The 20,189-nt window shown below is 37.8% G+C and overlaps 1 protein-coding gene across 8 annotated transcripts in view; it reads right to left on the reverse strand.

Annotated features, from left to right (window-relative positions):
• Smarca2 (SWI/SNF related BAF chromatin remodeling complex subunit ATPase 2) overlaps positions 1-20,189 on the reverse strand; it is a 165,012-nt gene that overhangs the window by 115,151 nt on the left and 29,672 nt on the right. For all 8 annotated transcript variants that reach the window (XM_076846022.2, XM_076846024.2, XM_076846023.2 and 5 more), the window contains 5 exons: positions 16,242-16,500; positions 9,982-10,108; positions 7,941-8,114; positions 6,334-6,507; positions 3,703-3,873 (listed from right to left, as the gene is read on the reverse strand). In XM_076846022.2, the coding sequence (XP_076702137.2) occupies positions 3,703-3,873; positions 6,334-6,507; positions 7,941-8,114; positions 9,982-10,108; positions 16,242-16,500 (905 nt within the window). The remainder of the gene's footprint in view (positions 1-3,702; positions 3,874-6,333; positions 6,508-7,940; positions 8,115-9,981; positions 10,109-16,241; positions 16,501-20,189) is intronic.

Below are 20,189 nucleotides of genomic sequence, written 5' to 3' on the forward strand. Positions count from 1 at the left end.
TAAGGCCATGTTCAGTCCTATTTCCATATACCTGGTGGCTTTATCTAGCTCCTTCTTTCTTATCCTGTCATCACCCTGTGGATATTAGAGAATAACGATGGCAGAGAACAGAGACCTTAAGGTCATGTTAAATGCACATAACAGCACCTTCTTTCTAAAACACTGCAGAGACTGGTTCCACATAATTTTATATTTTAATACTTAAAAATTATTCTTCTTCCGACCCTTAGGTAGATGCACATAGTTGACTTCTTTTTCTTCCATTTCAAAGGCAATAATGAAAGACCAGGCTGAGAATGAGAAGTTTCAAAAATGATTTATAAATATAATACACTACACATAAAGGCTCCTAATGGTGAGAAGAGAAAATTAAACAAGGTCATGAGAGGTTAAAGAAAGCCCATCCCTTTATTCAAGAGTGACAGTAAACAGAAAGACAAAGGCCTTCTGTTACGTTGGGCTTTTTTATTTTCTCTTATTTTAAAGAAAAACCACATACTAGTTTACCACTGAAGGTAAAAAACAATCCTTTTCCAATTAAATTTCAAGGTCAACCGTATTCATCTTCAATGGCACAGTTTTTATAGTTGTCTATCTTTGGGGTCCTTCAAGTGCTGTGACCAGCGCAGGGCTATTACTTCTCTGAGTAATGTAGATTTTCTCAAAACAAAGGTGTACTGATGCCTTTTTAATTTTAAAAAACATGGATCGGCAGAGCATAATATTAAATGCTCTGGGAAAAGGCTGAAAGGGAGAGCACAGAATTTCTAAGCTTATGGATGCAAAAGTTTCCTCCATCAGAGGAGCTGGAACAAGCAGCTCTCAATCATTCCCTCTATTGGAGGGTAGAAGAACTACAGATAATCCAAGTGCTAAATAATGTGCTTTTGAAAGCACCCTTTTCCTTATTATTTATTTATTTATTTATTTAATTTTTAGTTGTAGATGGACACAATACCTTTATTTTATTTGTTTATTTTTATGTGGTTCCAAGGATCAAACTCCATGCCTCACGCATGCTTTAGGCAAGTGTTCTAACACTGCGCCACAACCCCAGTCCCCCTTTTTCTTGTTTTTGCACTTGAATAAAGGTGCATCTGGAATTGGTAACTCACTTTGAACTAAGTCGTAAACCCCTGTCAAAGAGACAGAGTACTGGACAGGCTAGGAGGAATCTGGTTCTTTCCTTTCTTCTTTATCCCATTTCTGGCAAGAGGAGGGAAACACAGCCCCTTCTCCATGGTCCTGCTCAGGGCCTAGTGCTGATATGCTATGTGTCCTGATCACATGATGGGGAAGAGGCTGATGTCAAAGTAAAATTCCTCCACATTGACCGTGTGAAATGACCAACAGGAGAAGCTCAGAGATCTTCACAAGGCAGGCTATCATTACTTTGATACCTATTATTTATTTGTCTGCTAGAAGAGCAGGGCCCACCTCTAATTTGACTCTGAGTTTCCCTTCACAGCATTTAACCACAGTTTATAATTATATATTTGGGTGAAAGCTTGATTAGTGTCTGTCTGCACTGTTTTTCTCTTTAGCATACAACCTAAGCTCATAGCAAGTATGCAGTTAATAGCTGTTGAGTGAAAATATAACACGGAAAGAACAAGTGATATTAACAAACCTGGGGGCAAGAATTTGGAAGGAGAGAGTGCCAAGCTACAAATTCTGTAGAGTAAGCTGTGCTATGAGAAATATTGTAACAAATCCCCACTCTGCACAGATCAACACAAAAACACCAGCAGCATCAATGACAGTCAACTATCTTTCTTTCTTTGTCCATGATGATAAGACTACCAAACACCATGGCAGGAAACTGTTACTTATAAACCAGAAGCTCAAATCCAGGCCACTGGCTTTCATTTCTTCAGCAGAAATATAGGACATGAACTTGAACACCAAAAACACCAATGATAGTGACAACCTCGGCAAGACACACCCCTAGATTAGGAAAAAACAAAAAACGGGGTCCACTCATAGAATTGTATCTGGTTTGCCTGTGTTCCTTTCACTAACTCTGACATTGTCTTTTTAAGTCAGAAACTTGGGAGCTAGAATTCTGTAAAGTCTATGATGCTGCATTGACAAGAAAATGAGGTATTCCTCTCCAACAAAATGTCTAAATCCAAGCCCTGAGTCATCCCTCGTTCGTCTTCACAATAAGGTAAGCTATCTTACACTAAGGAAATCAGGGTCGAGAAGGCACCTTCTCAATCATTTATTCCTCCTCCTTAATTATGAAACAGGTATGAGAATTCAGGAGCCATGAAATTAATTATTTTTTGAAAAACATTTTGTTCAATTATTCAGTGTAGAGAATAAATGATTAAGTGCTACCAACCCTCAATCTTCACAATTCTGATGAAGACTTTCTGTTGATGTTTGTACCTGGTATCATCAGAATTTATCATGAAAACAAAATACAGTCATCCCTTGGTATCCATGGGGGGATCTGTTCCCAGACTCCTGTGGACACCAACCTCTGAGGATGCTCAAGTTTCTTGTATAAAATGAAAGAGCACTTGCATGTAACCTAAACACATCCTCCTGCATACTTTAAATCTTCTCTGGATCACAGATGCCTACACAATGTGTTATGTAAGTCACTTTAAACTGTATTGTTTATGAAATAGTGACAAGAAAAAAGTCTGTTTACTTTCAATACACACAAAATTTTTAAGAATATTTTTTATCCTACGCTGTGCACGGTGGCGCACACCTGTAATCCCAGTGGCTTCGGAGGCTGAGGCAGGAGGATCACGAGTTCAAAGTCAGCCTCAATTAAAGGAAGGCACAAAGCAACTCAGTGAGACCCTGTCTCTAAATAAAATACAAAATAAGGCTGGGGATGTAGCTCAGTGGTCGAGTGCTCCTGAGTACAGTCCCTGGTACCCCCTTCCCCCCAAAAAATATTTTTGACCCTAGATTGGTCAAGTTCGTGGATGTATATTCACAGACACAGAAGGCTGATCATCAACCAAGAACTAGCTAGATTACTGGACTATCTGAATTTTAAAGAAATCTGCATTCACAGGCCTACACTCAGCAAGTCACTTCTGAATTGAGATATAATAGCTGAAGAACAGAGATACGAAATATTACCCTTCATTTCTCATCATAATTAGGTTATATTTTACATAGGACTATTTTTTTTCCTCTAACTACCTAAAACCCTTATCTGCACACTTATCTCACTGCAGCATCAGGGCAGCAGAACTGAATGAGCAATTTTGTCATCACTATCTGTCCAAATAGGCTGAAATTTGTTCCAAAAAAAAAATCCTAAAAGCTACCTCGTACATCTTCCTTTGGCTTATTTCAATCTGTATATTGCATTATTCTTAATTTTCATTCCAGTTTCTTAACTCAGCAGTCTCCTGCCACACTGCCATTAAACTTAAGCAAACACTTATCTGTATGTTTTTATTCTTCCTGCCAGTTGTGTGGTACTCAATTTAAAATATTATACTGTATTAAACAATGAAAATAGAGACTATTACTTTGGTGGAGTACATCCTGTCCTTCATACCCTTATCTCCAATACCTTGTCTGTTCCCATACCAATTTATGCAGTTGTTGGCATTCAATAATCCAAACCTTCCATTAGTGTAGGAAGTGGTGCTTAATAAAGAGCAATACTCAAGCTCATCCCTGCCGGAAGAGCAGAGGCTCAGCCATCAACTCTAGAACACCTACCTTCTTCTTCCTCCTCCTCTTCTTCTTCTCTTTGGCTGCTTGTGCTTGTTTATGCTCCCAAACCAGGTTGGTCAGATTGGCCACATATTCATCTGTCTGCTGCAAAAGGTAAGCTAAACGCCGGTCTTTCTTTTGATCAATCAGTTTCCTATAGCCCTCTTCATCTTCAGCCTATAAGCAAAGGAGAGAGTGATGACAGCACTGTACACATTTTCTGACGACTGCATTTTATGTTCTTCTCTGCTCCTGACCCTCTGAACTTTGGTAGTGAGTGGAACAAACTGGATGAGCCAGGTTTCACAAGCCATCACAAGGGGCCTGGGACCAGGCAAACATACAGATGTACAACACCTGTGTCTGGGGACCCTGGGGTTCACAGCAAAGTCAGGGCACAAAGCCCCACTGTGTGTGTGTGTGTGTGTGTGTGTGTGTGTGTGTGTGTGTGGTGCTATCAGCACTTTGAGTTGGTGCTTTGTTCTTCTGTTTCTTTAACTGCACAAAAATAATTAAAATTTGACAATTCCCTTCTGAAGTCTATTTTTACTTCATATTTCAGAAAATCTTAAGTATAATAAAAACTGGATAGAATGGTACAATCTCTTATATAACTAACAGCAAGCAATTAATTTGTGGCAACTCCTGTTCAATTGCTACCCTTCCTTCCTTTTACCCCAAACTGATTGTTTTGAAGCCAATTCCAGACATAAGATCCTTTCATTCATAAATATTTCAGTAAGTTAAGCAATCAAATAGGCTTTTAACGAATAATTTCTTATACTTAGAAACAACTAAGTATAAGAAACATTGTGGATAATAGGAAAGGTCAAATTTTGAGAATTTTTTTTTGTCAGAGACCTGCACTGCTGAGGTGACTGGAGACAAGTCATTTAGCACCTGAAGTCTGATACTGCTGAGCGATAAAACAGATACAATGATTTCCACTTCCACCTCCCATTAAGCAACATGATGAGGTTAAACAGAATAAAACTCTGATGTACTCTGAGCTACTTAGAGAGAAATCTCTTTTATACAACCCAATTAAAGGACACTCCAAAATATTTTCCTCATGTGATGCCTAAATAAAAGAAGCAAGCTGCAAAATCTTTAAGAGGCAACTGCATCACAGAAAAACTCGGGTCTTCAGTGCGAGGATGTCACTCCAGCGTTTGCCCGAGTGACAGCAGCTTCATCACTCAGTCTGGCGGCTGTCTGCCCCATGAATGAGCGTGAACCTCAAATGCTATTATAACTCTAATTGCTTTTGGTTATGGTTGATCTCACTTGAAGAAAGAGTGATAAAAAACTTCAGTTTCTCTATTATCTGTATATTCCATCATTTAATTGCAAAAATTAATGATTTGCAAATGCCTAATCATTAGTGTCAAACCAATCTGTTACTGAAGTTCTAATATAGTTTCACTTCAGTTGAATCAGACAAATTTGACTGTTGACTGCTCCAATTACTATAAAATGGACTCCCTAGCTAGTGAGAAATCTCTTGGACAGTCCCCTCCCTCCCAAAAACAGAGAGGGAGGCAGTATAAGACGGTAAGATTCATGAACACCTGGAACCTTTTGAAAACATAGTGTCTACTTTATGGAATCCAAGAACAATTAATGAAAATAAAACACAGACTGTAATACCAGCAAGGAAGACAGTGTCACTCACAATTTCCCAGGTACATAACTATGGGCTGAAAGTTTCTCTTCACCCACTCAGGCTTATGTCCCAGACAGTTCTGCAGGTCTCCTATCATCAGAGCAGACTGCTTACACTTTTCTAAAATCCAGAGTGTGCTTTGTCCAATTTCAGAAATAAATAGCCAATAAAACCAAATACTCCAACAATATAAAGCTATCCCTTCTGTGTTTATAGATCCACTAAAAACTAACAGTGCAAATGTAATGATCCATGAATAGCTCTTGAGAATAACACAACTGCCACAAAAAAGCAACATCTCAAAATTAACTTAAAAATCACTTTTTACACTGTTATCAGAATAATTTCTGATTAGCACCAAGAGGCTCCAAAACCAGGACCTTCTTAGATTCAAAGATAAGATAAGCTATTCATTAAAAAAAAAAAACTTTTCATTCATACAGGCTGGGTATGTAACTTAGTGGTAGAGTGCTTGCCTAGCATGCACAACCTGGGTTTGATCCTCCAATAGCGTGCACGTGTACACACACACACACACACACACACACACACACACACGGACAAAAGGACTTGGCCGTTCATCTCAGAGAAGTGATGTTTTTAGAAGAAACTCATTTATAATTCTTCCAGATCTAATTATCAAACTCCAGTAAAACACCGTCCCTGCCTTTTTTTTTTTTAATTTTTATTGTTGGTTGTTCAAAACATTACACTGTCTTTATGTAAGTGAGAAGCTACAGTCTGTACAGCAATGGTACAACACCACATTCATCAAGTTTGGCCCTAGATCTATGGCATAGATCTTTGTATAAGAAAGAGAAGACACTCATAGTCCATCCCCCAGAAATTCAAAGAAACTTTTTAACATGTTTGATAAGCAGCTTTCATTTCTCCTGCCTTATTTCATATTCTCAGTGCAGAGAGATGTGAACCGAGCATCCGGCTGGGCTCCTGCAGGGGGCCCCCCTTACCATCAGTCTCCGCATTCTCTCCTTTTCAATCCGCTCTGTCTCCTTCTTCTGCTCCCTTTCAGTGTTGGCATGCCAAGTTGCCACTGCTTTGGAAAGCTTCTGGATCTTCCCAGCCACAGATCGATGGTATTCCTTAAAATCTTTTGCATGTTGCAAAATACTGTTCAGGTATTCCTAAAGGATTCACAAGGGGGAGAAAAGGATGATTAAGATGCACTTCCCAACATCAAGGTATCAACTTAGTCCAAGACTCTCAATGTACACATAACACAACTCAGACTAGAATCTATTTTGGGACAGGTGCCCTGGCCTCTGCAAGTGAGGGACAGGCTATGAGCCAGTGGGAAAACGCACCTCTCCATGGCTGTGTGATTGCATATCTGTAGAAAAAAAGCCAACTCCATTTCTGGGGTGTGGCTGCTTCCACATGGGAAGATCCAGGACTAAAGAGACTGGCAATGACAAATTTAAAGTATGTCGCTCCCGCACTCTAAAATAAACCTGAGGGACCTGGTATTTCCAGTGAAAAATCACGTTACAAAAGTAATGTTTCCTCTGCTCTAACTTAAATACCTTAGAATGGTGATACAAAATATGTTTATATGAAGTGAAAATGGCACAAATTTGTAGTCATTTTTTAAATAGAGGAGGGGAAATGTATACCCTATTTATACTAAAATTCAATATTTTTTTTTCAAAAGGAAACTAAGTCACTTAATTAAGCACAAGAAAAAAACAAAATGTAAAAGATTACAAAAACAAAATTAAATCCTATCAAACTATTTCAAAATATTCCCTACAAAGGAATATTTTTAAATATCTGCCCCTGTGAAACCTTCTACTGGACCATCAAAAAGCCCAGGATCCTATATTTACACTTGTAATAAAAATAACTTTTTGCTCAGTTCTTTCCTTTTCCAAGTTGCTTTTTTCCCAGGATTTTGTTCTGGGAAACCCACTATGCCTACCTGTTAGGCAGCTTTCCATGAAACCATGACTATGATACCTGTTTTTGACTAAATGTATGATGTGTTTGTGGGGCCCCACCCACCAACTCAAATGCTGGAATCCTGCAATGTGATGGTATTAGAAGTGGGGCCCCCATGAATGGAATTAGTGCCCTTACAAAAGAATCCTGGAGAGCTTGCTTGCTCTCTTCCTGCCATACGAGGACACGTGAAGTCTGCACTTTGCAAAGCAGAAGAGGGTCCTCACCAGAAACTGACTTATGCTGGCATGCTGACCTTGGCCTTCCAGCATCCAGAACTTTGAGTAGTAAATTCCTGTTGTTTCTAATCTACCTGGTTTCTGGTATTTTATTATAGTAGTCTCAACCAACAATATTGGACTGCAATTCAAGAAAGCTAGGTCCTAAACTTCATTCTGCTGCTGACCAAGTATGTGATCTCGGGCAGGTCACCCATTTATCTCTTGGCCTAAGTGTTCTGATATATAAAAATGATGTCGCTGAACTATGTAAACTCCAAGAGGCCTTTCTATTTTTGTGATTCTCCCACCACCTGAAAGGGACATATCTGCAGTCATTTTGACCCTGTCCAATGACCCCATCAGACACCTCTATCCAGGTAAAGCCCAGCTCTAAGGACCTGGTGTTTCTGCCGGCGCTTCCTCTCCTGCTCGATCTTCTGCTGCTTCTCCAGCTTCTCAGTCATGCGGGCTTCTCGCAGAGTCTGGCGCTTGCTCCGTTTGTACGCTTTGGAGTTCAGAGCCGTCTCCAGGGTGGTGTCCCTGCGCATGCAGGCCACCACCTCCTGTCTCAGCTGTCAAGAGGAGAGCTGTTAGACAGTCTCCGGAACAGAAGCTGGATTCCTGAGCCCTGACCTTCTCTCTTTTCCATTTAATGGAACAGAACTACTTAGAGTTTCTCAGTCACGGTTAGCCTAAACTAAATGAAGGAACTAAAAACATGTCAGATTCACATGGTATTTTCCAGGATGGTATGAATTTTCTTTCCAAATAATTCAGATAAAAAACAATTATAGTAATGAAATAGTAAAAAGGAAAAAATATGGATGTTGTCCTGACTTTAAATTAATTCATTCTCTTTAATTACTCTCATGATGTTATTTAGTTAAAAACTTTAAATATTTTTACTTTGTTTTAAATGTCATACTAAGATTCTTGTGTGTTTAAAGATTACCCTTAATGATGATTTGCAAAAAGAATAAAAGAGGTGCTTTCTATTCATGTCATAAGGTTATGAATTCATAACCTCAAATAAATGACGCAAAATACCTGTTTTGCTTTCCTCACACTCAAAAATAATATTCTTTGCAATATATTTAAGTTTTATATTATATCATGAGCTTACTGTAGGTGCTTATATTGCATGCTATATGGCAGCAGGAGAAGGGGACTTGGGAGCACACATTACAATACTCATTCAATTGAATCTGAAATCAGCATCAATTACAGTTAATGTAATTGGGAAACTTTATAGGTGACAGATTTTTCAATACTATCAAACAAAACTCAGATACCAGTAAGATTCCAGCACAGTGAAGCTCTTTTGAATCTAAGCTTATTCCTGAAAATAAATTTAGCTAATATTCATTTAACAAAATTTTATCACTTTCATTAGTTCATATTATGAAGTCACCTATAATAAAGAAATAAATGGAACTTGGAGGATTTTCTTTTTTTAATTTTAAACTAAATTCAAATCTATTGCTAAGTAGCATCCAGCCACTGATGCCTTTCTGTAATGACAACCTATAAGTCAAGTGTATATCCAAGTTCACATGATAACTGCACAGGAAGTAGCCTAAGAATTTTAGTCACATCTTCCAACAGACCAAATCATGCAATTCATACTTTCAAACTACATTTATTTATTAATAATTCATTTTTCATGCCCTGGCCTTCAATAAAACAAACCCATCTGACTAGTAATGAAAAGCTCTTTATCCCCTTTGACTTTATCTGGCAATCTGTAGATGGGGAGACCTGCACCTTTGGGGTCAACATGGCAAAACTCATCAAAGTAAAAATTAGTTCCACCTCATTTTACAAGTCTCCTACTGATTTGGAAATCAGAAAATAGATCATTATGCTAGTTTTTAAGAAGTGACTACTTAAAACTCTAACAAGACCAGATAACAACTCATTGATTAGTCAATGTGGGATCAAGTGCCCCAAAGTTAGGTTTTGAAAAGAGTAATCAAGTTACAAGACATTGTTTCATGTACTTCTATGAGTAATGAGCTATACAGTAGAAAGGCTATCACATTTTTAAAAATTATTTTCATGGCTAATGTTTTCCCTTTGTGCTTACCAAGAAACTCTGACCAACCACCTCCTCATTTTTCCTTGGCACCATAAAGGCAAATATGAGCTAGCCCTAATTGTTCTCCAGGTTTTTCATTCACAGTAACAAATGCCCAAACCCTGATTCTGTAAACCAGAGTCCAGGGGAAGAAATGTTTCTGATGTGCAGAAGAAGAAAACCATAATAAGCAATTCATCTATACTATTAGCTATACTCAGTTGGTCTAAAAGATAAGCTAATTTGCTAAGTTTATGTCTTTATAACAACATTGAAGAGACTAAAGGAAACACTCAGATCACCCTTTAGGAACAATTACATTTATTTCCTACATCTCAGATTCACTGGGGAAAAGGTATTACCTGACGTTGAAAATTGAGCAACCGAAGTGCTTTCAGTTCCACGGTTGCTTTGGTTCGTAAATCAGGTGGCAAAGAGCCAGGCAGATTTTCCAGTTCTTGTATCCTATGAGCTATGCGAGCCTGAAGTCTGAAAGGAAATAATAAAATGGGGGGAGGGGGGAGATGAAAATATACATTACGATTTAGTCTTCAATGATCGACAATAACCTCAGTTCAAGTTCATGGCGAAACATACCAGTTACTGACAGTCGATTTCTGACACCCAGCTACGTTGTTTGATGTTAAGCTGAGAAAAGCTACCTTTGAATTAATATAGACAGGTGCTATATGTTACCTAACACTCTGACTTTCTCCATAACTTCTAACACCCGGAAAGAAAGCTCATGCTACATCTAGGGGGAATAAAATCAAATGTTCTGGCTCATTCTTAACAAACAGAAAATGAGAGACAGGAAAATCTGACTTGTTCCCTAATTCCCAGCCAGCCAGAGTGCACAGCTGAGACCAGAATTTTCTTTTTAACCTCCAGTTCTGTCCTAAGGCAACCAGGCCATTTGTACTCCTTGCCAAGACTCTGAGGACAACAGCAGCTAAAGCAGAGCAGGCAAGAGCAGAAGGAACTGAGGCCACAGAAACCAGCCAACCCCAAACATTCAGACAGCCCTGCCAGCCACAACCACTTCCTCTGTGCAGAGTGCTTGCTTGAGAAAAGAAGACAAATTAGGCATTTTTCAAAAATCAGGGGCATCAGTACATAGAAGTTAAAATCTAAGAGTTTCTAGAGGAGGATGCTGGGAATTCTGATTTTAGACTCCATCAAAAATATAACTGCAGGTACTTCCCCATAATGAAGGCAGAACAGAAATACAAGACATCTCTCTTCATTCCTTTGGAATACCATTATTGTCACAAATACACACTTGAAATAGGTTTTGAATCCTATTCTTATACATAATTATGTGTCATTTAAATGTATTTGCCTCCTAAATTGAGGGCAAAACTGTGTTGGAATAGAGTTCATAAAAATAGTAATAAAAGAAGTAGTGAGTTAACCTAATAAATACTAACTATACTAAATTAAGTGCATTTAATGGATGATTTTATTTAATTATCTCTCACAAACACAAGTGCATGTGCACATGCACACACTCATCTCACAAGGTGAATACTACAATGGTCCCATTTTACTGATGATGAAAATAAAAGAACTTTTGGACATCACAGGACCAAAGTTGAAACCCTCATTTACCTGATACTAAAACCATTGTGATAATAAAGTTAATCATTAAAATACACTTTCTGAGAACTTTCCTGGCCTCCACTACAAAAGTTGGAAATTAAGGATTCTGTGAAAAATGACTATTACATTATTTTTCAACCTTTATGATGTTGCATAGTAATTTGAAAGAGTAAAACCTTCTGAGACTTAGGTGCTGCAAAGGATCTTCATACTTCCTATGACTCAAATATCAAGATGAGTGCACGCCTAAAAATTTCAGATGTTTGATTTGGGAGGGAAATAAAATACCATCTTTTTCAAACATTTAAAGATGATCAAAATAAAAATGACTTATTTTCCACTGGCTTCACTATAAATAATACAGATGATAGATTCCTATTTTATTTGGTACGCTTGCCATTGATTCTGATTTGCTAAATTATTTATCACCATTGTGTTCATATTATCATCATCACCTAGCTATTACTTTACAGTAAGCACACCACTGCAAATAATAGCACTTTTAAATGATCTAAACATCCAACAGACTAAAATTGTGTTAGTTCAAACAACAATGAGAAGATTTTACCATTTTACTTTTTTGGAAATATCATTCAAACTCTCTCAAATTTTTCCCACATCCCAGTAGTGATGGTCATGGGGTTATTCTCATGGTTTTTTTATTTTTACTATATGAAACAAATACCAAATTCATTTATCCAATTCATTTTATTAACCATACACATAGCCCCAATTCTCCAAATATAGCAGCAGATGATGTATCTTGAACATCAGGCCATTAGGAGGAAAATCCACTAGGGGAAAAAAGTAAAATACAAACAATTTTACCTTTGATATCACTTTACTTTATGGCCTATGATTCTGCCCATAAGAAAAGAAAATCGAATATTGTAGTGGAGTAAGATGGCTGCCAACAATTTGGCTATCCTGATTCTAGATTTGTGAAAGACTTTCCGTATTTGAATAACCTAGAACTCAAACTACCCCTTTATATTCTGGTTAACTCTTGAACAAAGTGAGTCAGATGCTAAATCAGAAGGAATAGTTAGCTGCCTTTTCCTTAATCTTCCAAAGGACTATGGAACTAGGAAATAAATAACCTCATTGCAGGACAAGTGGCTGATGATGCTGAGATTAAACCTCACTGAACTACAAGGGGAGGGTAAAGGAAGGGCAAAGGGGGAAGGGTAAAGGAAGAGGTGGGGAGTGGGAGATTGCAACAAGGGGTGTGGGTGCCTGAGGCACTAGAGCAGGTAGAAACTGGGGGGTACACTTCTTTCTCCCTGTGAGGACTGCTTCTCCTAAGGGCCCTGTCATTTGTTAATGAATCTCAGTCCCCAACACAAAAACATCTCTCTTTTATGAAAGGGAAGCAAGAAGTACAAAGTAAAAACTCTGGAAGAGGCAAGGAAACCTTCACAGTGAAATGATATGCATTCAACTCTGCACGTGGTGGGTAGATAGCAAAGGTACAGGAGGGGCTTCTTTAACATAGAAAATTATATCTTTGTTGTTGTTGTGCTTAATAGAAATGTTCATTTTAAATAATGCTCCTCTCCAGACAATTTCATCTTCCCATCAGTGGAATTCGGCAGGTAGTCTGATAAAGAGATTCAGGATTCTGAACTTCCTGAAACAACAGCAAGATGTAATACTGCATGACTGCGGGAGACTCATTTAGTGTCCTCATGAGTACAGAAAATTGAAGCAGAATTAGGTCACTCAGGTTTTTCATACAGATGAACAGTAAATCAAGAGGGGTTACTGTTCTGGCAAGAAAAAGAGTTCCATTAAAGGCAACAGATATTTGTTCAGGTCCAGAGGAGAAGTTTATGATTCCTGTAGGAGAGTTATTTGAACAGAAAATGACACTGGTACATTTTGTTCCTTCAAGGAGCTGAGTGACACTTTAAAAAGACAGAGAGAAAGCATGTGTAAGACTTTTTGTAACTTTGCTGGTAAAGCGTCTATAGGTAATTTTTGAGAAGAAATTTTTAGGGTTGCAATGGAGACCAGGGCAAGACCAAAAATACCACCAGTAGGGAGCCCATGCTTGCTCCCGAAACAAGCAGACTGTTTTCACACTGAATTCTGACTCCATTGCAGAGAAGGCTGATATATTCAAAGATACCCTTCCCAAATAAACCCTTTCGACTGTGAAATACATTTCCCATGCAAACATTCGTGGAATTAGTTTACACGCCAATGCGACAACTCCTGAAGTACTTTTGTTCAGACATCTAACTCTAAATGGAAGGAAACGAACTTGGGTGTAATGAGACGGTAAAGGAAGTGTGCCAAAGGGGGGTGGGAGCAGCGGGTAGAAATCTCTCCCTGACACTAACTACAGAGAGAAGCAATAAAGTTCCATCAAAAAAGAAAGGATCCAATTTAAATAGGGAAAAATGTCTTAACTAGAGAGCTGGTACAGATCTGAGGCAAAGTGTTCACATGCAGAAACTTATTTATGCTAGGACGGAATAAAGAAGATCAATTTGTCAAAATTCTGATTTTATGATGAACAAGGAAAAGCCAGCCAACTGACTTAAAAGTTAAAAAAAAAAAATAAGTTCTCATAATTTCCTTGCAGTTTTCACAGACAAGGTAAGTGATATTATAAGGGCCAAAGATATTAACATCTGTTAAAGAATTTCTGACAGATGATTTTTGTTCAAAGTTTATCAAAGTGTAAAAGAGGTTTTTCAAGACATTGTTCAAATCTTTAGCCAGATGATAAAAATGCAATGGATCCTTCTCATAACCAAGCTAAAAACTAGTAAGCCATTCTACTACAGAGAATCAAAAGAAAAGAGGTTTGTGACTGTCTTGAAAAAGTATCTAAAGGCCTTAATCTAAACTTTTTAATAGATAAATTTAGTCTCTGCAGATGAACAATTTATCTTCATATAAGCAAAAAGCAACTATTACTCTATAAATAACAAAGATATGGTCCTGAAATACCACCAATAGAAACTTATGCTTCTTGTCTAGAAGGCCATAAAAAAATTCAGACCCAAGGTTGTTGAGATCAATGATTTCTAAAGCCACACAGTTTACAAAAGATATTAAATAATAATATGAAAAATAGCCATTCCACCACATTTTTACAACGTGTATAATTTAAAAGGAACTGATACAAATTTTTTATCAATATGGGGTTGGAGAATAAAAGATTTTCATAACCATCCATTAAGATCACACTTCCAAAAAAGGTACAAATATGAGCTCATTACAAATTAGCCCTGCAATTAAAATTCTGGTAAAAATAATATAGAAAATTTAGCAGTCAGCAAAATAAACAGTTAAAACACACACACACAAAAGAAACAGGCTAAGGAGAAAAAGCCAGATATTACACAAAATTTCTTGGTAGAGAATGTCTTGAGGGCACTTCATATGATTTAACAAAAGTACCAGCAGCTTTGCACCTTCAGAGTAGGAAAAAAGAATGTTAGTTCTTAGGGAATCCAAAATTTAGAGTAACTTCACAATGCCTCTTTACCCTATTGCTGACTTTTCAATATCTATATTAACATAAACAAAGTATTACACATGAAGACAGTTCTCCTGCCTTGGCTGGGCTAGTATTTGACACTGTACCACAAAACTATTCACCCAATTGAGTCCACATATCAATTTTGAAATATTGTTTGATGATAAGTATCTAGCATTCTAGATATATGTGAAATTTTGAAAACTACAACTTAAAGGCTCTTAGCTGAGGATAGTAATGAAAGAGTAAGGTTATACTTCTCTGCCACACATCTAATGCCAGTTACTATGAATCTTTCCAAGTAACCCTCAAAATTGACTAATTTTAGTCTAATAACAAGTCATGTGCTTATCAATAAAGATTAAGGTAATGTTTTAAAGGGGAATTCAAACAATGTATACTAACATTAACTAAAATTTTAAATGTTGATTTCCTTTAAAATTAAATAATATTGGGGAAATAATAATAATAACTAATATTTACTGAATGTTTCTATGCCATTATGTCTTCCCAATTATATGAGAAACACCATAATACCTTCTTTTAACATGATAGTACACTGAATCACAGAAAAGAAATGTAACCAAGGTTATATAGCTAGTTGACCATAGCATACTTCTGAAAAAATCTAGGATCCACAGTCTTAGCTTGGCTTTATCTTGGCTCAATACTAAGTGAACTCCCTTTTGAGTTGACATTCACCATTTACATAAGGGATCTGCAATATAGTGTACAGGTCAAATCCTGTCTACAGTCTGTTTTTATAAATAAAGTTTTATATTGGACTGAAGCCAAGCAATTATTGCCGGGGTATTTTACACAAAATGGGCAGAGGTGAGTATTTATGCCTGAGAGGTACAACTCTGCAAAGCATAAATTTTCTTCTGTCTGGTCTTTTACAGAAAAAGTCTGCCAAACCCCAATTTTGGATAAAAATGCCAAATCCAGTGAAAATTAAGTTTCTGAAATAACATTTTAAATAAGGACCCCATTTGAAGATACTTACACAGGATTTTCCAAGCAATAGACCAAAACATGTGTGACTTAAAACAAAGAAAATATTATACCAAGCTACCAAAGCATACTTTAGTATCATGAGAAGTGCTACCAATCTGAAGGTCACCCCAACACAGCATACTCAACATCTGATCACCTCATAGACCGTCAAGGACATAAACTGACAAACAAGGAAAACACACTGCATAACCCGAGAGTGAGATGCCCATATCCTTGGGCTTTTGAGTCTGTTCCCAGCACCTGTCATGCGTGGGGGTGGATAAAGTTTTCTTGACTGCATGACCAAAACCACAGTCAGCCACCACAAAGTCCCAGCAATGGCACACAAACTCTTCTCTACAGTTTTGTTCTGAAACCATTTTCATGGCATGAGTTTCTGCCTCCAGAGTTTCCTTTTGGCTCTTCCCTGTCCCATAACAGAATGACCACAGCCTGAGGAGGCACCTCAACCCTTGTGCATGACGGCACTTGCCAGTCCAATGACTTGACCCCTCCCAGGCAGGGCAGTACCTGTATTCCCGCTCCTGCAGGATCTCCACGGGGTCCAAGCCTTGTGGCTTCTGGATGGGGCTGATGCGGCTCTGCTTCTGTTGCAGCTGCAGGATGGGAGAGGGCTGCCCCGGGGCCGGTTGTGGCACGGAGGGCCCGGGCACTGCGGCTGCAGGCTGCTGTGCGGCTGTGGGGGGCGCAGGCGAGGGCCTGCCACTGGGCGCAGGCACTGGCAGCTTCTGCGGGGTACTGGGGCCACTCAGCAGCTCGGGCCCCGGGCCTGCAGGAATAAGAGTGACATGGGCAGGGGGGCAGGGCAGGCAGGGCGGTGCCCACTGGCCACACACCTGTCCCTGGGGACCAGAGATGAGACCCCCAAATGTCTTAAAATACATAAAGGCAAGAGGACATAAGGAGGGCAGGAAGGAGGGAGGGGAGAGGAGAAAAGAGAAAGGGAAAAAGAAAACAAGGATCTGGCATCTATCCCAATAGGGGAATGGTATTAACTAACATTGGTGAACAAGGTCCAAAAATGATTCATAGGTAATAAATTAAGGATATAGCAGGATAGCTTTTAATGCAGGGCTATGATGGGCTTTTAAAAAAGAATTACAGGTGCATTCAAATTTCAGAGGCATAAGGGAGTTACATAACAAGGGATGCAACTTCAGAGGGGTCCACAGCAGCCCCTTTACTGCAAACCTCAGACCCAACCTAGGGGCAAGGAGTCTGCTGGTCTTCTGATGTGAGCTAAAAAGGGCTTACATTTTTCCTTAGTGGCATTTAGAACATATTTCAGGCTTCATCAGTAAATCTCAGGAACTTATTTCTTTTTTTTACTATATATTAGAAAATATTTCTAAAAACAAGTCAGTGGGGAAATCTGCTTATTTCACCTGATAAAAATTTGCAAATAATTAAGATTCAAGAGAGCATTTTTCTCATGTTATCACAAGCAAATAACATACAATCTTTAAGCTTATCAAAATACATTTAAGAAGTTTAAAGTAATTTTCCACATTAAATTTCATAACTTTAATTGCTAGGTATAGATCTAAATAAGAAGTGCTACATCTCTACTCCTGGATGAATTTTTAGTGATCTTAAAATTATAAATAAGATTAGTGATGCTACCAGATGAGTTAGTAAATACAAAAAAAAATTAGTAAGCATATGTTAAAGCTACTAACAGGCATTCTTCCAACTATTTTCCATATCCCTTCTAAGAAAAAAAGTTATTAAGTGGTAACAAACAATAGTCTATAGACTTCAGAATGGCTTAATAATTAACCATACAAAGACATACATTATGAAAAATGGAACACATTTATTCAATTTCCAACAAATACCATTCAGAAATGGGCTCAAATGACAATGAAAAGAAAGCAATAAGTAAACATTTTGACAGGAAGAATGTGAAGAAATAGAACAAACTGCTTAGGAAACCACCTTGTGTGTCATCTGTGTGCTCGTGTGTGTGTGTGTGTGTGTGTGTGTGTGTGTGCGTGCGCGCGCGCGCGTGCGTGCATTATTAGTCTTTCTTCCCCTCCTTCTGAAATTAAGCAAAACTTGCCAAAAGATATAAAGCCAGATAAGATTTCTTCTCAAGGTAATTTGCAGCCCTGGTTCTAGGAACAGATGGAAAAAATCTTGGGAGGGAGGGTACATTTTCTATTTTTATTTTTTATTTCAAGTATTTTAAGTTTCAGATATGTACTATCATAATTAAATTTTTTTCCCCAGCTAAGTATTTTCTTTTTTTCTGAATGGGAGGTCTTTTACATAATGCATAGCTCTTCCTAATTTTTTATTTAGAGTTCCTTTCATCATATATTAGAAACCAATTTCTAAACATTAAATCTCAGGGTTGTTAAAGTACTGGAATGAGTTATAGAGGGGAGTTTTAGAATATTTTTCCCATAGAGGTCTTCAAAGTAGGGTACATTTTTCATTTGGGTTGCTTTAGGTAGATTTGGTCAAATGAGAGGAGATAGAGATTTCTAACATTTATTTTAATTCCCTGTGATCCTATGAATCTCTTTAATAAGCTCAAGAAGTTAATACATTTAAATATATTGTAAACCATAGTTTAAGTATACTAAATAGTGAACTTAATATATTTAAATCCTCTAAAAACCATTGCCTTCAATGTAAAGAAAATTTGGGTTTCACTGATAACATCACAATAATTACTTTAAATTCAGTTTTCAAAGTGTTTTTTCTCCTTTCAAAGTTCAAATAATTCACAAAGTCCTAACAGTACAACAGGGTTACACAAGTCACTCACTCTGGGCACTCATCTTTTGCATTGCTGTCTATACAACTGATGCAGAATCCTAGAAGGACTCCTTGAGGTATTTTCAAGTCACCATTTTAAAAACTGTATTTAATCAAAGAAAGGTATCCAGTTATTTTTAGTCTGTGTCTCCAAACTAAATCTGATAAATATATGGTTAGCCTTCTTCAATTGTTAAATATAAAGACATTCTAATCTGGTTGACCCTCCCTTAACATCGAAAAACAGAGAAATCTAAACATAAACTTACATCAAATCTCTAATTTAAAAGGTCTACAACTTGATATGCACTAAGTAGGTACATTTAAAGCATGTATTTCTTCCCCCCAAAAGAAATGATAAGTTTTGTCTGAGCTCCAGCATCAAATGGTTGCATAAGCCTGAGCAAGTAACTTAACCACTCTATGCCTCAATTTCTTCATCTATAGAATGGGAAAAATAATAATGCACCCCTCACAGGGAAAGTGGTGTGATCCACATTTCCATATATTCAGCCCTCATCTTTATTACCACCAAGGAAAGGGAGATAAAGGAGCCTAATTTAATTACTACATATTATATTCTGCTTTACAAAAAAAAAAAAAATCCTTGGCAAAGGAAACTTTGGGACTACTCTTTTTCATAGCACAGTTCAGAATGTCTCTACAGTTTAATACAACTTAGCACAAAAACTTGGACAAGTCTGCTTCATGTATGCTTCCTGCTAATCTGCCATCAGTGCCACTTATAAGCAAACTCCATTTCCTAACTAAACACTACAAGTTCAATTACTGTTTCTATTTTCTCCTCCTACCAAAAGATTATATAAGTACTTATATTTACAGTGGCTAGGGACCCACACACAATTTGCTGCCCATTTGTTATGTTTGGTGCCTGTCCCTCAGGTGGCTTACAGTTCATTTGCATGGTGGAGGGTCTGCTCTCTATCCACAGAAATCACCTCTACTCCACACATTGGTGGTCTACCACCTACATACACAGGAACTTTCCCTGACATCTTCAAATGGAAGACAAATTACATTCTTTAGCTTATATCTTAGCCTCTCTTCAATATAAACATTTTAAGCTTAATTGTCAGAGGTACAAAATGCTATCTACTTCTTCAGTCCTCACCTTAGAAGACAAAGTAGAAACATGCCCTGGACCTCCAAAAGGGGTCCCAGCACTGCTTAAGAGGGGTCCTGAGTGGATGCATGCCACCTCATCATGCCTGATTTTTAATAGGGCAACAAACTTAGTAATAACACCCAAGTCTCACATGCACAGAAATTCTATGCATTCTGAACTCCCGCTTGGCACAAAGGATATTAATGCAAATAACCATTCTTTGCCTTACATAGGAATTCAAGTGATTTCCACAGGTTGGAAAAATAAATGTAATGAAGAGTATGGGGCATGCCAAGAAATATTTCTGAAACAACAACAACAACAAAGTGTGGGGAGAGACAAGCACTGAAAAAAAAAACTGAACAAAAACTTTCATTTTCTAACATAAGATCCCTCCCTTCACCTTCCCCAAACCAAAACTTTTTCAGTTCCCTTTTTTATTTGCTTTAATCTCCAAAAAGAAAATTGAATCAAAATGAAAAGAAAAGGCTGGGTCAGACTGGAGTGGTTCCCACAGCAGGTAGGGGGTGTTCCAGGGCAAGAGTGGCCCACAATTCTGACGGGAA

Source organism: Callospermophilus lateralis, chromosome 2 (assembly GCF_048772815.1).
Source record: "Callospermophilus lateralis isolate mCalLat2 chromosome 2, mCalLat2.hap1, whole genome shotgun sequence".
Classification (NCBI taxonomy): domain Eukaryota; kingdom Metazoa; phylum Chordata; class Mammalia; order Rodentia; family Sciuridae; genus Callospermophilus; species Callospermophilus lateralis.